Source organism: Notamacropus eugenii, chromosome 3 (assembly GCF_028372415.1).
Source record: "Notamacropus eugenii isolate mMacEug1 chromosome 3, mMacEug1.pri_v2, whole genome shotgun sequence".
Classification (NCBI taxonomy): domain Eukaryota; kingdom Metazoa; phylum Chordata; class Mammalia; order Diprotodontia; family Macropodidae; genus Notamacropus; species Notamacropus eugenii.
The window spans coordinates 480,660,697-480,683,083 of record NC_092874.1 but is presented as its reverse complement, the minus strand read 5'-3'; the positions used below and the strand labels follow the sequence as shown (position 1 = coordinate 480,683,083).

General features: G+C 42.0%; 1 protein-coding gene across 1 annotated transcript in view; it reads right to left on the bottom strand.

Annotated features, from left to right (window-relative positions):
- Positions 1-525: 525 nt before the first annotated feature.
- POU6F2 (POU class 6 homeobox 2) overlaps positions 526-22,387 on the bottom strand; it is a 130,563-nt gene continuing 108,701 nt past the window's right edge. Inside the window, exon 4 of the mRNA XM_072650708.1 lies at positions 526-1,007. Coding sequence (XP_072506809.1) covers positions 526-1,007 — 482 coding nt within the window. The remainder of the gene's footprint in view (positions 1,008-22,387) is intronic.

The following is a 22,387-nucleotide window of genomic DNA, read 5'->3' as shown; positions in this document are numbered from 1 at the left end:
TGAGCTTCTCTATGGGCGTTTCAGACCCACCATGCTTTGGTGAGATGGGCCAGAGAGCATCTGGGCTGGGACCCCAGTGCCCAACTCCCACAAACCGTGCAAGGCTTGGAGGAGAATGGCTCCTCCAGTGTACCAATTGTTTACACTAAGACCTGAGTGGATTCATAATGCAGACTAATAACCACTGTGCCCATTGGGCGGCCCACTGCAGCCTCTGCGGCCAACAGAGCTGGGCCAGTAATAATTTTAATTGGACACTCTCTTTGCTGCCTTTCAGAAAGTATCATAAAGTGGAATTATTGCATTCTACAAGTGCACTTACTGCGTGGGCCTCTCTAAGGAGAAGAGAGAGCCCATTTATCCTGGGGGGGGGGTTAAGGGGGAGGGAGCTTCCATGTGGGTCCAGTAGTTTGACTTGCATGCACTCCCAGGTGCACACTGCTTTCTTCCTCTTCCATATATCTAAGAGACCAGTTTGAATTAGACAACCCAGAGCTGGAGGCATGCCTAGAACTAGGAGGAATTTTATCTTTTAACCTCTCCAGAAGCAGATGCCCCCAGTTGGTGGCACGATGTCACTCTATCCTGCCAAGAAGAGCTTTCTGCTCCCCTGGGGGGTAGAAGGGGTGAGCATAGTGAGGAGCCTACCTGCAGTGGGTTTGATGGAGTGAGAGGTGATGGAAGACCATGACCGGGGGACTGATTGGGTTTCTGGGGAGAGCTGGAGGTCTGCTGGGCTGGAGACTGGTTTGATGTTGGAGTCTGGGTTTGGTTCTGCTGGGGTTGCTGAGATGGTGCTGGTGGCTGCGGGGGTTGCTGAGGTGGAGGTGGGGGTTGCTGGGGCGGAGGTGGCTGCGGCTGTGGCTGCGGCTGTGTCTGAGGCTGGGGTGGCTGCTGAGCTGCTGGTGGGTGCTGGTTGGTCTGCTGGGGTGGGGGTGGAGGCTGCTGCTGCTGGAGTTGCTGGAGATGCTGAAGCTGTTGGAGCTGGGAATTCAGGGATGAGGTAGCTACAAGCAAAGAGAAGGAAAAGGGATTAGCTTAAAGGAAACAAGCCATGGTGCTAAGTGTTTTACAAATAGTATTTTATTTGAGCCTTCATGAAGCCATCATATGAGGGAGGTGCTGTTTCTATTCCACTTCAGAGTTAAAGAAACCCAGGCCAGTAGGGGTGAAGTGACTTGTGTAGGGTCATACCACTATTAAGGTCTTTCTGACTCCAGGCTGCCTAGGCGTCCAGGGCCCCACCGGGGAGTGGATGGCCTGCCACTCTCAGGAAAACCTGAGCTCTGAGCTGTCCTCTTAAGTAAGCTTGGTGGAGGAAACTGAGTGCCAGAATAGATTCAGATCCTGACTCTGATGTACCCACCTGTGGCATCGGGGGTAAATGACTTTATATCCCTGAGGCTCTGTTTCCTCATCTGCCTTTCTGGGCTCTGAGGTCTCCTCTGATCCTACTAGATCTATGATCCTACTATGGGGTCCTATGTCACCAGTGACACTTCTTAGCTGGGTGACCATAGGCATGACCCTTAACCTGTCAGAGCCTCAGTTTCCTCATCTATAAAATGGGGGCAATGATACTTCTAGGACTACTTAACAGAGTAGTTGTCAACCTCCAATAAGAGAGTGCTTGGAAAGTGCTTTGCTGACTTTCTGGAACAGTTGAAATGTTACTGCTTATTATTTCATGGGTAGAGCTGAGGACCTGAGTTTGCTTTGAAGTTCATAGCAATTAGGGTCACAGGTCTAGAGATTTATAGCTGTTCAGTTCAGAGGCCATCTAACCTAACCCTTTTCTTTTATAGGTGAGGAGACTGAGGCCAGGTGAAGTTAAGTGAACTGCTTAAGGTCTTACAGCTTGTAAGTATTAAAGGCAGGCTTTGAAACCAGCTCCTTTGAACCCCAAGGCAGTGCATCTTCTCCTTCGGCTTCAGTTACTTTTCGAAGAGCTCAAGAGTTCGTGTGGTAGTATATGGGGAAGAAAGTTACTCAGCTCACAATCTAGGATACAAACCCCAGGGAGGGATTTCTGTACTCTGGGCCCTCTTTTCCACCTGCAGAATTACTTTACAGATAACACAACCAACCTTGGCCCACCCAGCCAGAGACAGTTAGCACGATTCTAACTTGGGTTGGCAATGGCTCAAGGGAAGACACTTCGAATATGGTGAGGCAAGGGTGAAAAGGTGAGCTGGACAGCAAGTATGATCTTGCTGGCAAAGTGGGGTGGCCCAGGCTTCCCTACCTCAGCCTCCATGGGGGCGAGGCCAGACTCATCCATCTCTCTTGGTGTGAAGGTAGCTTGGACTGCATGGTGACCTAAGCCAGCAAGGACCATGAAGTAAAGACCCTCTTAATTCTAGGAACTTCCCTCTAGTTTTTATTTCCCATTCATTCTACATATAGCTCTCATTGTATATGTTTGTTTGCATGTTGTCTCCCCATTAGGCTTGAAGCTCCTTGAGGACGGGTATTGTATTTTGCTTCTTTTTGTATCCTTAGAGCCTGGCACAGTGCCTGGGACATAGTGGGTCCTGAATAAATATTGGTTGATTGATCACATAAGACATGGGGGTGGTGGGCATTGGGAGAAGAACTTCCTAGAAATGAATTGGGCCTCTTGCCATGTGGACACTCTGGGAGAAAGTCTCATTTGTCCCATATTGTTTGTGGTGCTGCCCCCAGGTAGCCCAGAAGCGTATCGCTGAGACCCCTATTGGTCACTCCCTCACCACCTCTCTTCATTAAACTGAGACAATGCCATCTGTCATTCCAGTCTTTTCCTCCCCAAAAGAAGCACACTGGGTGTCACAAAGAAGATAATGATAAAGTGTATAGGCAAGCATGTGAGAGACAGTACAAATGCAAATAACCACTCAGTTCTGGCCTTCTATATACTCTCCTCCCACCCCTCCTGCCCCGCAAGGAACTAGGCTGAGTCTTCTCGTAGTTTCTGGCCAATCATTCACTTTCAATCTTATCTCCAGCCAGTGGGAGACACGTTGGTTTAGGACCTCGGTTCAAATCTCAGCTCCATTATTTACTGCCAATGTGATCCTAGGGGCAGCCATTTCTCCTCTAGCTCCCTGATCTACAAAATGAGGGAGCTGGCCCAATTGGCTCTGAGGTTTCTGCTAGCTCAGCATCTATGATCCTAATTACCCAGTTTTGAGCCAATGGATCTGGTTTAGAAAAACTACCAGTCAGAAGGCCATCCACTCTTAGATCTAGAATCCGAAGGGACTTCCACTGCCCCCTCATTTTATAGATTTTAGCTGTGTTTGGATGTGTTGGACTTAACTCCTTGAAATTAAGCTTCACCTTTTTTTTTGAGAGTCCTATAAGTGACTAATAGGAGTGGAAAGCAGTAAGAGAATGGTTTGTAATTTTTGATTATTCTCTCCATTTCCCTGGATCAAGTAGCTCTGGAGGCAGGGTCTGAGCCTCCAGAGATGTCTTGTAAACACAGCTCCCAGCTCCCCCTTTGGCTCAGCTCTAAAGCACTGGTCCCAATCCCCCAGCAGCTCTGCTGAGCCCTGGGAGAGAGCTAGCTAAATAGAATGGCTTAGCGCGGTGATGGGAATTGACCGTAATTCAGCAGTGCGCTTCCTCCTACTTCTCTGGAAGGCAGGAGCATGTATTAGCAGCCTCAAGGGCAGAGAAGGAATTGAAAGAATGAAATAATCTTTCAAGAGCTTCTTGTTCTATGAAAAGTAAGGATGGGCAGGAGAGGCCTTTGCAGCACTTGGCAAATTCAATTTTCTCAGCTGCCTCCTTGAAATGCTGCCCATTTTCCAAAGGAGGGAAGCCGCATAAAGTGGATGGCCTGGCTGAGGACCCTCAAGATGAGAATGTGGAACCTTTCTCCATAGAAATCTCAACCCAAGGGTCATTGTGAGGAACTTCTGGTAAAACAGAAGAACTCCAGAAGAGGCGACCTGGAGCAGGGCTGCAACTGTAAATTCTTTATCTGCTGTGGATGGGAAGGGCCATTTTACTCATTCCCGACACCTGCTCTGCATGCCACTATTATGTGGAATGGTGTGTAATAAAAAGTTTCAAAGTCACCTTGAATGCCTCTTCCTCTCTAGTAGTGTGGCACAGCTAGAGGGTAGGACTTTGGGGCAGGAGGACCCCTTAAAACAAAAAACTTTAAACACTCCAAAAAACCATTTGCTAGCTGTGTGATCACAGACAGATCCTAGAACCACAGATTTGGGGCTGGAAGCTTCAGGAGGGAGGAAGCAGAGAGAATGATGTCCCAGAGACCTAGGGGGACATGTGCGCAGAAGAGAAGGTGGTGATCGCCAGTGTCAAAGGTTAACGGCAGCCTTTCTGTGCAGCTGAGCAGTGCAAAGCATAGAGTACTGGACCTTGAGTCAAGAAGGCCCAAGTTCAAAACCTGCCTCAGATGTGTACTAGCTTTGTGGCTCTGGTCAATCCCTTCACCTTTCTGGGCCTCAGTTTCTTCATCTATAAAACTGAATCAGAGCTCCTATCTGATAGGGTAGGTGTGAGAATCAAGAAAAATTGTAACATGCTTTGCAGATCTCAAAATGCTATCTGTTAGAACAACTTCCTCATTTTGCAGATGTGAAAACTGAGGCCCAGAGAGGTGAAGGGATTTGCCAAGATCAGAAAGCTGTCAGTTGTTGTGCTAGGATTGGGCCCATGTTCTCATGCCTCCAAGTTCAGCCCTCCTCCCACTGCCCTCCCCACCAACCTCTTGGAGATGCTGTTTCTTCATATGGAAAATGGTGACAGCAATCATTGCTTCCACCCATCTCTCTGAAGTCTCAGTTGCCCTCACAGGTCAGTCTGAAACCACCTGCTATATGATCCTCTGCTTGTCCCATGAGCCCCAGCACCTAACACTGCACCATGAATACAGTAAGCACTTAAGGAAAGCTTAGTGATCCATGAAAATCTCTACCCACTGGGTTGTTGGGAGACTCAAATAAGCAGCAAAATGGTTAACATACCTTGAAGCCCTAGAGAAAGTCAGCTGCTCTTACCATTAATGATGATCATCTTGATTATTACACTACCTTGGGCATGGAGAAGGGATCTGGGCAAACCAACAGTTTATTGAGCAAAAAAAGGCTGCGTTTCTGTAGCTCTTTAAGGTTTGCAAGACATCATAAAAATATGCACATACACATACGTATGTGTATGGATATATATATATATATATATATATTCTACTAGGAACTCACTACAACACTTTAAGGTAAGTATCATAGGTATTGTGATCACCTCCATCTTACTGATGAAAAAATTAAGACTCAGGTTTAGGGACTTGTCCATGGTAGCACAGTCAGTATATGTAAGAGGCAGAATTTCAACTTAGGTCTTCCTAACTCCAGGGCCAATGTTCTACCTGTGCCAACATGCCACCTCCAAGAAAGAACTGTGGTCCAAATAAAGCATGCTTCCTATTCTTGGATTTCAGATAATTTTTGTTAATATAAAAGCCAACATGAAAATGGAGGCTGAATGAAGGGATTGCCAAGATGGCGGGTGACATGGATTTCACTTCCCATCCGAACCATTTCCTTTCCCTGCCTTTCAGACTTGGCTCTTTCTGCTGAATGTCTGCACAATGTAATGCAGCTCCACCATCATGCCTTGCTTGTAACACTGGAGGTAGCTTTTAAAGGACTTCAGATGAAAGATCACACACGAAGACTGCCAAAATAGCTTGGAAAGATTTGCATTTTGCAAGGGCAGAAACATATTTAGACACGAGGTGACACAATTCTAGGGAGAGAAGTGGGCTATCTTTATGAACAATGCAGTGCGTGTTTACTGACTCATGGGAACAACTGGCAGTGAATTCTTCATATACCTGCACAGAAATTCTAACTACTCCTCCAGGCTCCTCTTGGGTCATGTTTAACATGATCCTTTTGGTATAAGACAATACTCTGGGCAGTCTAACACCTCATAGCCTGGGAAAAAGGAATGGACTAAAGCATCACAGATGCTAAAAGTCACTCAAAATTGACCTTAATGGCTCAAAGTATATGTATATATGTATGCATGCATATAGACAGTTTGTATCTGCCTACTTATACTCTTAAGTCTGCATGTAAATCTACATGCATGTAAATCTACATACACCCAGATATGTACAATGCACACACATTATAGACATATACATGCATGTAAAACAATGTGTATATGTAATATAGACCTAGAGATTGAACACATACATGACACATACTACATGCATGTGTGCACCTAGTGCACACAAACACATATACATGTGTATATGTGTATACATGTCTGTGTATGCATGTGTATGCATGCCTATATATACATTTATATATGGAGATGCAGGTATAAGGAAGGGAGAGAGGCAGCATGGAGTAGTGGACAGAGAGCTAGCCTCGGAGTCAGGATGCCCTGGTTCAAGCCCCAGACTGGTTTGGTGACCTTGTCAGGGCCCTGGGCAAATGTCTAACACTTCAAGTTTCATAGAAAGTACCAACCTGCATTGAGAACAGTTTCCTCATGTGAAAGTTCACTTTGCTAGTGAAATCACATCTAGTTCCTATCCATATATGTATATGGATGTATACGTAATATATATGTGTATACACACATATACATACCTACAGACATGGAGAGCTAGGTGGCACAGTAGATAGACTGCCAGCCCTGGAGTCAGTAAGACTTGAGTTCAAATCTGGTCTCAGATACTTTACTAGCTATATGACCCTGGGCAAGTCACTTCACCCTGTTTGTCTCATTTTCCTCATCTGTAAAATGAGCTGGAAAAGTAGTCAAACTACTCCAGTATCTCTGCCAAGAAAACCCCAAATGAGGTCACATGACTGCAATGACTTGACAACAGCCAGCACAACATACGCACATATATACATATATGCAATATATATCTATTATATGTATGTATAAATATCAAGGCCTTTGAGTTAATGAAAATCCATTTATAGATACCACTTATACCAATACTGATTAGTTCCTGCTCTGCCATTTTGAGTCTGGGGTTTTACCTAGGACACTGAGAGGTGAAGGGACTTGTCCAGGGTCTTATTTAGCCAGAAAGTGTCAGAACTTGAAACCTCGTCAGCCTGACTCTGAGTAGTGCTGTCTGTTTGTCTGTCTATTGTCTCTATAGAATTTATAAGCATTGGATTATATTCAATCTTTTTAGTGTATATTATCTATGTTTTAATTTTTTAATGTATATTATCTATGTAATCATTTTAATGTATATTATTTATGTAAGATATAAATTTTATCAAGACCTTTTTCTTTCCAGTACTAAGTACAAATTCAAATTGAGAACTCTCCAGCCATAAATTCCAAATCAGTGAATACATCAGGCTTCCAATTTCCATCTTGAACCTGCCCTTGTAGATAGGTGGCCTGTTGCTTTCACCTTTGTAACATCTTTCTCTTCTCTGATGCTGCCCCAAGCCTGGTGCAGTGCCTCATCACCTCATGACTGGCCCACTGCAATAGTTGTTGGGTCTGATCATATCACATGTTACTCAATAAACTCGTGTCTCTTTGTAGTCTTCAGAAGCAAATGTAAAATGCTTTGTTTGGCATTCGAAGTCCTTCATAACCTCCTTCCCTCCTACCTTGCCAGTCTTCTTACACCTTACTTCCTGACATGTACTCTTTGATCCAGTGACACTGAACAAGACACTCCATCTGTCACTCTAGGTATCTCTCTGACTGTTCCCCCATGCCTGGGACACATCCCTCTTCCACCAGCCTACAGATCTCCCTGGATTACTTTAAATCTCAACTAAAATCCCACCTTCTGCAGGAAACCTTCCCTAAACCTCTTCATTCCTGAACCTCCCTTCTGTTAATTATTTCCTATTTATCCTGTCTAGAGCTTGCTGTGCATAGATTTGTTTGGTTGTCGTCTCCCCCTTAGAATGAAACCCCTTGAGGGCAAAGCCAGCATATTGTCTCTTTTTGTATCCTTAGCACTTAGCACGGTGCCTGCCAGGCACGTAGTGGGTGCCTAATAAATGTTTATTGATTCAGCACCTTCTGTAAATCTGTCCCATTAATATTTCCACAACCTACGGAATTGTGGGGAAAGCCCACAGACCACACAGCTTGTCGATGTTTACCAAGTACCTACTATGTGCAAGATATGTGCTGGCCATAGATGATACCAAGAGGAAATACTGCCTCCTCCCTGTAACACAGAACCTCCAAGGGACCACAGACAGAGGGCAAAGACACAGCAGATATATTCTACAAAGGCGACAACAGGAAACTATGACCAATCTCCCTAAGGAAAAAAAAAGAAGAGAGCTCTGTAGGTAGGAAGTAATCAGGGCAGGCTTCACGAAGGAGGTAGCATTTCATCGTTCCTTGAAGGACGAGAAAAATTTCTTTAAGAAGACAAGAACCGTTTCTAGGTTGGGGAGCAGCCCATAGGAATTCAATTCAACTCACTTGAACAAGCGTTTAAATATCTCTTTGGGGGACGCATTGTGCTAGGTGCCAAGGGTACAAAGAGGAACATAAAGAAATAAAAGGGAGAAGTCCTGTTCTCAAGGAGCTCAGAAGAGGCCAGACAGCACAGGGCAAGCTTGAGGAGGGTCTCCTGGCCTCATGGAGAGCATGCTAGAGACTCGGAGTAAGGGAAACTGAACTGAATCCTACCCTAGGCGCTGAGCAGCTTTGTGACCCTGGCCAAGTCCCTTCATTCCTTTCAGGCTCAGTTTTTTCATCTGTAACATGGAGATAGTAATAGCACTTACCCCACAGGGCTGTTGGGAGAATCAAATGAAAGCACTTAGAAAGCACTTTGCAAATGGCAGAATTCTATATAAATGCTATTTTGTCATCATCATGACCAATATTATTAATGTTGCTAATCCAATTTATTTTTTCATTTACTAAGTTTATTTGGGAAAGTATTTGGGATTCCAACTCTTCATGATCTCCTTACTCTCTATTCCCCTGGAAACTATTACAGGGCTTCTATTACCCTAGGAAACTGAGGCTTGGCATATACATCTATATGTATATGTATGTGTCTATATAAATAAGAATATGTGTATATAGTGCAGATATTTTAAAAGTTCACCAATATCGTCCCATCAATCCTCTCCTCATTCATGAGAGTTTAGGCCTGGGAATGACTTCACATTTTATAAAATGGTGAAAGGAAACAAGGCCAAACCATCCTGTTGTAGAGAGAGTGAAGGACCAAGGCAAGTCTAGCTTTGAAAGATGTCACCCATTGAGCCTCTTGACAAAGCGCAGGGGATCAGTAGATTGGATGAGATTGCTGGCATGGAGGGAAGGCGCTCTCCAGGGACCTGGCAGTACCTGATCAACCACATTGTACCCTTTTACATAAGGGTGAGTGTAGAACATTTTAATTAAGTGTGGCCAGAATGTAAGCTCCATGAGGCAGTCATTTAACTTTGGTCTTTGTATTTCCAGTACCAAACATGGGACCTGACCCACAGGAGCTTGATAAAGCTTGTTGATTACTTTGGAAAGAAACATTTTCTTTCCTTTCTCCTGAAAAAAGTACCTAGGATTCACTGAAAGAGAGGTTTAGAAAGTGCTGGCTGTAGAGCCAGAGAATCTTGTTTCAAATATTGGCTCTGAGTGAATTTGGACAAGACTTCACCTTCCAGGGCCTCTGCTCATCTGTAAAGTGAGACAATTGGACTAGTTGGCATCTCTCATGGCCTTTACAGCTTGAAACCTATGCACCTATGTGAAAGGGGAAAAAACCCATCCCCTCTCCAAAGTCATCTGTGAAATCACAAATATCTTAGACTCACTAAACAATGGAAAGCATTATCCTGCTTTCAAAGCATTGGTTTGTGTCCAACTGGAGCAATCTCTAAGAAGAAGCTGGCACTGGTCATCTCAGGGATATCAAACTGACTCAGGATTCTTCGAGACTCCAGTGACATGGGCTATTTCTGATTTTCATGGTTGGTTTAATTCATCTCCCCTGCTAGCACTCTGTCTGATTCAGTTTAATGAAAGTCAGGTGACAAGGCCATGGGTGCTGCTCTCAGATCAGATGTAGGGTACATATTGCTAGGACTCCTGGGATGAGGTTCTCCTGAGAACTTGCCTCTCTGGTTTATTTACCCCATGACACATATCAGCTATCCTTATCTATTGTAAGTTTTCAAAATCTCTGAATGTCCAACTTAATTTTTGTTCCCAAACTTCATTTTGGAGTTGCCAAAAAGACTTACAAGTTATACATCCTTTATCTTGGCATCCTAAGATGAGGAAACAGCCTATATTGGACCCTTCTTACCCACAGGGAAGCTCAGATTCATGGATTAGCAGAGGCTCACTGGACTCATGGATTCATTCCATGCCCTTGACAGAAAACCGTCATACTCCCTCTTCCAAAATCTCTTCTATTCTGTCCTTATATTTTGAGATTTATGAATCTTGAACAAAATGACTAGTTCGTACAATTGCAAGACTGGCTATCCCAAGGCAGATTCCCCAGTAACAGATGAAAGTGATTTTAATAGCACAACAAAAATGTTAGCGATGAAAATGTGCCCACCCATGTTCCACAGTAAATGTTATGACTTTGCCCATAAATTCAGAAGGGGATTCGCTCCACTGGTACTCTCCTTTTTCTCTTCTTTCTAATCTCTCTGTCCTCAAAGATTCCTTCCAATGACATAACAAATTTATTGCATGGGAAACCTGGTCATTTTGTATTGATATCTGCATGAAGCTTTCTATTAATTTAATTAATTTTAAAGATTTTTACACAGAATAAAATAAAAAAGGAAGACAGCATAATGACATATTAAAGTGATTAAGTGGGTAAATAATAAAATTCCAACAAGAGAAAATAGCTGTTGCTAGGAAGGATTGTGAACTCATAAGAACTCATAAGAAACAAGAAACTCCAAGTGATGCTATGCATTGGTGCTAGAATGACAGTCCCAAACTATGTGCCATGGTACCAATGGGCACCACAGCAAATTTGCAGAAATATTGTGGGACATTTCAAAATTTCAAACTATTTACTTAATGAACCAATATGTTAAATATTTATTTTTACCTAGAGACTGAGACACAAACTGCATCTCAAACCAAGAAAGTTTGGGGACCTCTGTGCTAGAGGGTAAATGAAACGTAAGTGCATGTTCTTTAGCTTGATGAGATTTCTGTCCATTGAAAGGATATCCAAGAAATCACAGTTGGGAGAACCCTTAGTGGCCAGCTACTCCCAAAACAAGAGTCCTTCTCAACATCATATCCCAAGTGGTGGTCATCTAGTGCTTGCTTGAAGATTTCCCCCATCTCTTTGCTCCCATGCCAATTCCACTTTGGGATAGATCATGTCTAATTGTTAGGAAGAGTTTTCCTTAGTTTAAATATGTATATATATTTGAATATTCCACTCACTGCTCCTAGTTCTAACCCCTATAGAAGCACAAAACAAAGCTAGTCCATCTTCCATGTGACAAGCCTTGAAATATATGAAGACACACCTGCCTTGCTCTCCCTTCCTTGCCACACCCCAAGTTATGTCTTCTCCAGTCCCTTCAATTTACTCCCACAGGGAACAGTTATACAGGTAGAGTTATCATCATCACAATCTGCAATAACATTGTTTTATGAAAGTCTCCTGAAAAATCAAGCTTAAATCTGTATTAATCAGTCAATCAATGAACAATTTACCTACTATTTGCCAGGCACTGTTCTAAACTCTGAGGATACAAAAAAACAAGCAAAAGTAGCCCCTGTTCTCAAGGAATTGACTATCTAATTGAGGAGACAACATGCAAACAACAATGTCCAAACAAGCTACATTTAAGATAAATTGGGATGACACTAACATTAAAGAGCATCAGGAAAGACTTCTTGTAGAAGGTGCCATCTTGATTAGGACTTGAAGGAAGTCAGGGAGTCAGGAAGCAGAGAGGAGGAGGGAGAGTGTTCCAGGCATGTGAGACAGTCAGGGAAAAATGTCCGAAGTTGGGATATGGAGTGTCTTGTTCAAGGAACAGTAAAGGAAGCAGTGTCACGAGATTGCATAGTACTTTCTCTCATGTTTTAGAAGATTGGAAAAGTAGGAAGAAGTCTGGCAATGAAGGACTTTCAAAAGAAGACATTTGATCTTGGAGATAATATGGAGACATCTGATTTTATTGGTTGGTTTGGTGGTGATATGGTCAGATCAAGTCTTTAGAAAGATCAGCCGGACATATGAGTAGAGCATGGATTACAGTGGGGGAGAGATTTAAGTCAGGGAGACCCTCAGGCTATTCTGATAGCCCAGGTATGAGACAGATGATAAGGTCCTGCACTGGGGTGAAGGCAATGTAGGTGGAGAAAAGGGGAGATTTTATGAACGTAGACAGGACTTGACAATATGAGTCATCAGAGATACAGACTGGGGGCTCTACCCATCTGAAATCTAATCACTTTGTAGCTCAGATGAACTCACAGAACAAGAGAAAAAGAGACACAGAAGCCAAGAAAATGAAGGAAAAAATAAAGACTCTTACAAAGGCGGGGTTAGAACTACCTTATCCCATATTTTAGTCTGATTCCTTAAATTAATGAGAATAATTTCAAATTAATCAACCAAAACACTTTATAATAAATTAAAAATTAAATGTAACAGAAAGACCTTAGATGAATTGTGAAAAGTCTCTGAAAGCCACTTGATGAAACAAAAGTCATCAGACAAGAGATCTATTCCAATTGGCTGTTGGATCATTTTCGGCTCTCTGGAACCATTCTAGAAGCACTGAGTTAGCTGGAATAAGAGATTACTCCAAAAACTGGAGCAAGTGTGACTTTTCAACATACCACTGAGGAGGAACTTGCTGGGGAGTGGGAGGAATTGATTCAACTGTGGTCAAGCTCCTCCCTCCAAGACCTTCCAACTTGGATGGGGCCAGAGGATGTTGGACTCTCCACCTTCCCCATGGATTGCCTACATGCCACCCCCAGATCAATTGGTGACCGTGTCTACCACAGGAACCAAGGACAAAGATGGACATGAATTCACCGTGCTTGGGGTCCATTTCTTGAGTGCCCCCCAATTGGGTGTAAAGGATTTCCAGCAAAGAGGAATTAGTTGCCCCTTTGAAATTTATGCTCTCTAAGTCTGAACCCGCCTTTCCTCAGACTCTGCATGTACTTGTGGGAAAGTATGTCCCAAATGTTTGGGAGGATGGCTTATATAAACTGTTCCACTGTACCACCTTAGTAAGAACCACTTTAAAAAACTACTTAAGGTGGGATGACTAAGTTGATTCTCACTAGATGGTCTAGGGAGCAGTGAACACTGTTTGGGGCTTGAGCCAAAGGCATCAAAGAATTACCTTTGACCTTTAAGAGAGACTTCTAGAATAATGAAGGGGAAGATTTGGCCAAGTTATGAGGACCCAACCCATCATTGAGAATAAAAGTAGGATTTGGCATAAGGATTTTCAGAGCTTGCATGCACTACACATTAATACATAATCAGAGTGAAAACTCATTCATGAAAGTCTCTGGAATTTCTTACAGGTCAAGTAGTCACTTAGCCACCTGAAGCTCCTCCAAATGCCTAGGACACTTTGAAATCAAAGGACATTAAGGAAGGGCATATTTAGGGAAAATTACTTACTTGAGGCAATCTTAATTTACCCATTAATGCAATACAAAATACTTGTCTGCCAACAGATGGTCAGTCCAAAAATGTAATTTAAAATCATCTTTTATAGCCCCCAAATGTAAATTAAAATAGCAGTGACATCTTTTTCATTTAAAAAAATCCTTTCTTTTGAACTCACATTCTTAATTTTGCTTTAGTTGACCATGCCAGATGCTTTGTAGTATGCTGGTAGGGCTTCCATATGTGCTTTTTCTGGGAAAAGAATAACTGAGAGGGGAAGAGAGGGGGGTGAACAAGTTTCTCATTTACCTGTCTGCTGCCTGTGAGTGACGATTAGCCCTTATTCTCTACAAATTTAGAAAAACTAAAACATAATAAGACACTGAAGTATAACCACACAAACTCTCTTACACTTGCTTAGTGTTTCCTTAAATTTTTGTAAATGGAATGAAATTCACTCAACCCAATTTTCCCATCCAGAAAGACTGTATTTTTGATTGTGTGTGTCTAGTACGGAAATCTGAATTCTTCTTTGTAAACTTTTGCAGAGGAGCTCACCATGTTGCTAAGTATCCTGGATTGTCCTAGATACTAGCCATTCTGGGTTGAAGTCTAAACTATCATGTTCCTGCTGCCTCAGTGCAGGGTAATGTCAGCCTTTTGTCAAAGGATCACACGACCCAGAGAGTACAATTCTCCCTACCCTTATCTTCCTTTTCTCCTACACAATCCTCTCTGAGGTCTTTTAGGGTCTTGTGCACTCAGAACCAAGAAACACAAGGAGAGAATTCAGCTTCATATGTGCATAACACAAGGTGATACACATAGGTGGGCATCTTATTTGTCAAGAAAGACTTCAAAGGCAAAATCTCATTTCTTAACAGTGTTTTAAGACAAGAGGTATTACAATAAGTTAAAACCACTGAGCTTTTCAGTAGAAACTAGTCAGGTTACATGTTTTTCCCCAACATATTTTTTTTTATAGGGGAATGGAATAAAAAGTTTGGTTGTACAAAAAATTGGAGAGAGAAGGAAAGGAGTGATTTGAGAACTTTTTTAAAATCCTTGTTGTAATTAAAACATGGACCTCAAAGGGCCACAATGTCTTCTTTTGTCTTTGGTATCTTTTGAATTCTTAATCAGGAAAATTAAAAATGAAAAGTGTGAATAGCATTGACATAACATTTTAAAACTGGGCCAGATTGGATAAAACAATAGAAGGGAAGATGAAAAATGTTAGCAAATATGGAAAAATCAGGGCACTAATGCATAGTTGGTGGAATTGTGAACTGAGCTAACCATTTTGGAGAGCAATCTGGAATGACACCCAAAGAGTTATTAAACTTTGACCCAGAAATACCACTACTTGGTCTATTTCTGAAGATAAATAGGGAAAAAGGGAAAGAACCTATATATTCTAAAATGTTTACAGCTGCTCTCTTTGTGGTGGCAAAGAATTGGAAATTGTATGGATGCCCATCAGTTGGAGAATGGCTGAACAAGTTGTGGTATATGATTGTGATGCAATATTACTGTCCTATAAGAAAAGAATGAGATCAATGATTTTAGAAAAACATGCAAATAAAGAGCAAAATGAACAGAACTGAGAGAACATTGTATACAGTAACAACAATATATTTTAAAGAATGACTTTGAATGAATAAGTTATTTTCACTATTATAAATACCCAAATTAACTACATAGGGCATATGAAGAAAGATATTATCTGCATACAGAGAAATAACTGGGAAAAAGAAGTATCTATTGAATAGTTTTATTTATTTGTGTCGAATGGTAGCCATCTCTAGAGTGGGGAGCAGGAAAAAAGAAATTTACATGATAATTTCAAAGGAATAGCAAGTTGTGAATAGTAGATTCACAATTTCATGCACAATCATCTTTTTTATTGTATTATATTATGGAAATGCTCATTTTATTCCACAAATTAAAAAAAATTAATAATGATTACAAAAAGACTTGGCCAGCCATCTCAGAAATAGTGCTTGCTGTGATCGCCAGAGTGGGTGTGAGTGAAGGAGAAGGCCAGTGATTAACTGATCTTACAAACAACTTTTTTAAAATTTAGAACCACTTGTACTTGGAGACCCCGAACTACCCAAGCAGATTATGCAGGAACTTAGCCAATATCCAGTTCTTGGTCTGAGCTGTGCCTGTTTGCCTGTGCTCTTTTTGGTATGAGATATTCTTATCCACAGCCCACATGTGTTCATACCCCTATGTATCTCATAGACACCATGGCATAGTGGATAGAGAGCTGCCCTCACTGTTGGGCATATCTTTTCTTACATACACTGGCCATGTGACTGTGGGCAAGTCATTTAACCTCTTCGTTCCGCAGGCAGCTCTTTAAGACTATGAGTTGCAGAGCAGGTGTTGATCTATATTAAGAGAGGGAATTACTCACTGAGAGTTTCCTACATGAAAATCCCAGGTTCAGATAAAAAATATGAATAATGACAATACCGGAATGGGCAGGATGTGGGGGAAACAGATGGGCTTGTTATGTAGTGAGAGTGAGAGAGGACCAATGGGCAGCCCATGGCCTCCACAGACATGCTGCCAGTGCCAAGTTCAGAGCAAGACGGTTTACATATTGGGTAGACCTCTACCAGTGAAATCATGGTCTAACCTGTCTGAGGTTTCCACAGGAGGGGTAGGCATAGAGGGGTTGTAATCTGCATTGCTGAAGATAGTAACCGGATCGATAAAATCAATGATCCTTCACAAAGACAACATACGGACACACACACATAAACAGAAGCATATATTTCCCCACAAATTTTTATTCTTTGGGCCTCAAACACAGATGAGGAAACTGAGGCAAACAGATTTTCACTGAGTCCAATTAGGATAGGGACTGAATCTGTAATTCCATTGGTTCAGGGAACTTCCAAATGAGGATACTTTCTCTACCCATGGAGGATAATACCTTTTCTGAAACATTCCCTTTTGAGATGACTTTCATTGTTTTGCTTGGGGATCTCCAGTGATGGCAGTCCACTCTGGGCAGAGGCATCTCAATTCTGCTTTCAGATGGCTCTCATCATTAGGAAGGTTTTACTGACTCCCAGAATAACTTGGCCTCCTTGCAATTTATAACCATTTCTCCTGGTCTTGCCCTTTGGAGCCAAGCAGAAGATTCCCCCTCTGCCATCCATGACACCCGAAGAGGGATAGCATGTCTCCCTCTACCTACTCTCTCTCTTCTCAATAGTTGTAGATACTTAGTATCTTATTCTAACAATGAAGGCCATCTTACCAAAGCAGTCTAGGGCCATGTTTATCTTTGTTCTTTTTCCTCTAGAAACATGACATGAAAATCACACATGTGCCAGTCTGGTGGCTCACACTTTAAGATTTTTAGTACATGGAATCAAATAAGTAAATAAATATTCACTCCCAGGTACCCATTTCCTGAAGTGTACCATTTGTTATTTTAAGTCAACTTCTTTTTTTTCCATGGTATATGTCAGAATCATTTACTCTCATTTCTAAGTTCAATAGAAGGAAAAGAGAAAAAAACAATATAGTGGCTTTTAAAAGTAATTGAGAGGGAGTTGGGAATTTTCTTAAAATATTGAACCAGGAAGTATAAACATTTTGATGGGCAGCTATCTGAGCACAGAGACAGCATGCTGTGGATGGAGTAGACTGGAACCAGGAAGACTGTGGCTCAAATTCTGTTGCAAAAGAAAACAAATGAATCCAGAGGGAGGATTAAATCCCTGGCTATGAATCTCAGCTTTGTCATCTTCTGCCTTCAGACCTTGGGGAAGCCATATAACTTTTCTAAGCTTTAGGCAACTCTCACAGATTTACCTGATTGGTTTTAAGTATTGTGGTGCAATGAGGCTTTCAAAACAAGGTGGTATAGTAGATAGATTGCTGGGCCTAAAGTTAGGAAGTTTAATCTTCTTGAGTTCAAATCTGGCCTCAGATTGGTGACCCTGGACAAGTCACTTAACCCTGGTTTCCTCACTTCTGCATCTGTAAAATGAGCTGGAGAAGGAAATGGTAAACCATTCCAGTATCTTTGCCAAGGAAACCTCATGTGGGGTCATGAAGAGTCACATATGACTGAAACATGACTGAACAAAAGCACTGAGTTTTATTCACCATCTGGAGATAGTTCCAAGTTTTTCCGCTTCTCAGTAAGAAACTTTCTTTTGTTTGGTTGTGTCCTGCTCTTGGTGACCTCTTTTGGGGTTTTCTCAGTAAAGATCCTGAAATAGTCTGCCATTCCATTTTCCAGCACATTTTACAGATCAGGAAACTGAGGCAAACAGGTTTAAGTGACTTGCCCAGCATCACACAAATAGCATCTGAGGTCAGATTTGAATTTAGGAAGATAAGTTTTCCTGACTCTAAGCCTAGCACCTAGGTGTCCCATGATGAGAGTTAAGCCTGATTCTGGCTGCTGAACTGGGCAACCCTGAGACATGATAAAGCTCCTGGATAGGGGCATGGAGGCTACATCTGCCTTGTGGCAGAAAGTTGGCCCAGAAAGAAGCTGCCTGAGGCAAGGAGCCTGGGGCTATGTCCTGGTATTTTTTCTCTTCCCACAGTAAGAATCCTTCTTAGCCTTTTCTGCCTGAGAGATCCTGTAAACAGCAAAGGATCTTCTAGAGCACACACATACACACACACATCATCATCACCATCATCATCATCATCATCATCATCACCATCATCATCATCATCATCATCATCATCTCCTCTCAGGGCTGCCCAGTTCAGCAGTCAGAGTCAGGCCTAACATTCTCTCTCTCTCTCTCTTTCTCTCTCATACACACACACACACACACACACACACACACACACACACACACACACACACACACACACACACATACACACACACATACACACCCCCCAAATATTGAAGTGGCACAATGTTATGGGCCTGGGGCTAGAAAGACTTGAGTTTAAATATGACCTCTGACACTTACTAGCTGTGTGACCCTAGGCAAGTCACTTAACCCTGTTTGCCTCAGTTTCTTCATCTGTAAAATGATCTGGAGAAGGAAATGACAAACCACTCCAATATCTTTGCCATGAAAACTCCAAAATGGAGTCACCAAGAGTCAAACATCACTGAAAAATGACTACCAACATATATATTGTCTCAGGTGAACCTGATAACAATGCTAAGTGCTATTATCTCCATTTTACAGATGAGAAAACCTGGATTTAGAGAGATTAACTTACTTGTCTAAGATCATAGCTAGTGAGAGTCTGAGACAAACTTTGAAATCAGGTTTTAACTGACTTGGGCTTCAGTTTCCTCATCTGCAACAGTAAGTCAGTTAGTTGGTAACCTATGTGCCAGGCCAGATGACCTCTGGGCTGCCTCATAACTCTAGGGTTATGATCTTTTGAAACAATGACTCCATGTTCAGCACTCTTTCTCTGATGATACCTACAGTACCGTTTGGTAGACGTGAATTAATTGAATGACCCAACCCAAAGACGACTCAACACCAACTGGGAAATCAGGCTTTAGTAGATAGCTCCAGAGATCTGTGTTTAGACTGGTGCTATTCAATACATCCATGCCTTTTTCTATGACTTGGATACAGGCATAGCTGGTGGGCTGACCAGCTAATGCCAGGTTGGCAATGAAGCCAGAGTTATAAGGATAAGAGAGTCACAATATCCCCGGATCTGGACAGGCTAGAATACCATGGCTAGTCCTCAGTACACAGGGCTAGATGAGTGAAATGAAATTCAGCAAGGAGAAATTTAACATCTTCTGCTTAGGCTTAAGAAATTACCTTCACAAACAGCAGCTCAGCGTGATGGAGTTAGGTCACCACTCATCTCTAAAAGATCTGGGGGTTTCAGATGGACTACAAACACAGAATGCATCAATAATACGACATGATGGCCCAAAGAGCTAATATTTATATTATACATAATTATATTTATTATATCCTATATTTTTTGTTATATTACATTATATATATGTTATATACACATGTGTGTGTGTGTATATATGAAATATAAGCTCCTGCTTGGCACATAAAGACCTTTATAACTTGGCCTCTTCCTCCGTTTCCAGTGTTTTCCCATATTACTCCCCTTGGCACATTCTACAGTCCATCCATGTCAGTTTTCTTTCTTTTCTTCACACATGCTTCTTCATCTCCAATCTCCATGTTCTGTGTCTAGAATGCTCTCTCTCTTCTTATCTCTGCCTCTTAGAATCAATCCCTGGCTTCCTTTAAAATGTGGCTCAAGGACCACATTCTGTAGGACACCTTTCCTGGTCCCCTTTTTCCTCTCTTTTCCCTCTAAGATTACCTTGAATTTACTTTGTATGTGTCTTGTATAAATATCTATATGTGCAAGTTGTCTGCCTCTATAGCATGGAACTCCTAGTGTACTACTTCACTTTGGTCTTTGTATCACCAGTGATTGGTATAGTGCTGATACACGGCAAACACTCAAGAAATGCTTCTTGATTTACTCACTAGCTTCAGAGGCTAGACTTTTAGTCTCTATTTCTTCCTTTTTCTCTCCCCTCCTCTCTCTTGGTCTGTCTCTTCTTTCAGTAATGCCCAAATTCATTTGATAGATGTCGATGGATAGAACTTAAACTAAAGATTAGGTGATTCCCATGGAAGAACAAGGTGGCCAGCTTTTCTCTAGCCTTTTTCTTATATCATTGGGTGATTTGTTTCTTTTTCTGGCGTTCAGGGCTTCCCTTCTTCTTACTTATTCCTCTGTCTGGAAGCTATAAACTTCAGCAGTCTTTCTGATAGCTTGCTATGTTATGTTTTAGAATGACAGAATCACAGGATCTTGGAATTGCAAGGGTCCTCTTTGGAATTCTACTCCAACCTATACTAGACATGCAGCTCTTAAAGTGTGGTTCAGGAATCTGAGAGTCTCCAAGACTCTTTCTAGGGGGTCCACGAGATCAAAACTATTTCCATAAATTAAGAGGTTTTCATTTCAAATATGGTAAATATTGATAGCTATAAAACTCACATAAACAAAAGTTCTTGGGGTCCTCAAAAATTTTTTGAGTGTAAAGGGGTCCTGAAATCAAAAGTTTGTGAACCACTGCACTAGACTAATTATTCCCGCCCCCCCCCCCCATAGCATCTTGAATAAGTGATAGTCCAGCCTCTGTTTGAAAGACTCTCTAATTAGGGAGACTCCCCCCATTTCCAGAAACAATGCATTCCACTTAGGAACACTGTTGTTAGAAAGGGTTTTCCTGACATTAAGATTACTCTGCCATTTGGATGTGTTGACATTCAGGCAGCCCAGCCCAGTTTAGCTCACTCTAGTCCAACCTTAATTTAGGCTGTAAAGATTGATTTTAAGCCTTTATGGAGTCTGAATTTTTGCTTTGAGAAAAATTTCCTTCATTGATAACAGTTTTTGGTGTTGAGCTGAACGTACTTTCCACAATTTTCTACAATGTTGCTTTGCTTATAATTTATTATCTTTTTTATAGAAACCAAGAGCATGCCGTATCTGGTGGGGGCGTGTCTGTACTTGAAAATCCATCAATGGTGGGGGTGGGGGGAGTAGAACCTGTTCCTTGCTTAATACCACTTCTTTAATACTACTAATATTGTGATTTCACTAGTCATCCTTCCACAGATGTAGATAAAAATCCTTTTACAACTTTGAGGATTAACATTAATCAATCAACAAACATTTATTAAGTAATTCCTACGTGCTAGATACAGTCTTTGGAAATCTTCTGTGGCTGGCAATTTTGTCCCACTTCGGCCAGAGAGGGAAAACACAGGGAGCCAGCTTGAACAAAGCTGGTGTTGAGCAAGCACTCTGCTGGATAAGGCTTCCTTTCTTTTGAAAATTTGTTCTAAAATAAAACTTCCATCAGGTCTGCAACATGTTCTCACTCTTGGACTTGGTGTCAGATCAAGCTCTTCACCCAACTAGCCCAAAAGACTTAGAAAAGTCACTTAACCTCTAGGTCTCAGTATCTCCATCTGTGAAGTGCAGACAATGATCCCTGCCCTACCTCTCTCACAGAGCTATTATGTGGATAAAATAAATGCTTTGAATGGAAAAAATGCTATAGCCATTCCAGGTCCTTTAAAATAAAGCTTCAGGAAGTGAGAGTCCCCTTCAATCTTGGTAAAAGTGATGCCAGCCTTTAGGACAAGGTCTTGGTCCCATGTTTGGATTTTTCATGGTCTTGAGCAGGGGTCCTTGTCCCAGTTTCCTGACACACAGCAGCTAACTCCTTCTCCACAAAGAGTTTAAGCCCCCAGCTCAGAGAGCTCACTAACGAACCTCACCGAACCAGGAGTGCTTAATTACCTCAGCTAAGACAGCTTCAAAAGTGTCGGTGAGAGGCCAGCGCAATGGGCAGGCAACAAAAGCCAATGAAGAAAGGAAAACACATTCACGAGGAATGAAGATGGGCCCCAAGTGGGCTTATTATATGAAGAGGCTGCAGGTAACTGCGGCTGTCAGCTGGGGCTCTTCATAAATCCTGTTGTCTCGTTAGGATGGTCAAGACCACTGACCTCACTTCCTCCTTTAATGAGGCTGCCCCCATTTTACTCTAGGACTTAAAGGAGACAGAGAAGCATAACCCAGACTAAAAGTATGAATGTCCTGTTGCCTCTCCCCTGTCGCTTCAGAGGCAAGGAGCTCATTGTTATCAGATGCAAGGGAAGTCAACCAGGGAGATCCAGAGAACCAGCTGGTCATCTAAAGGTAGCCAGACTAGGATGATGACGATGACAATGACAACAG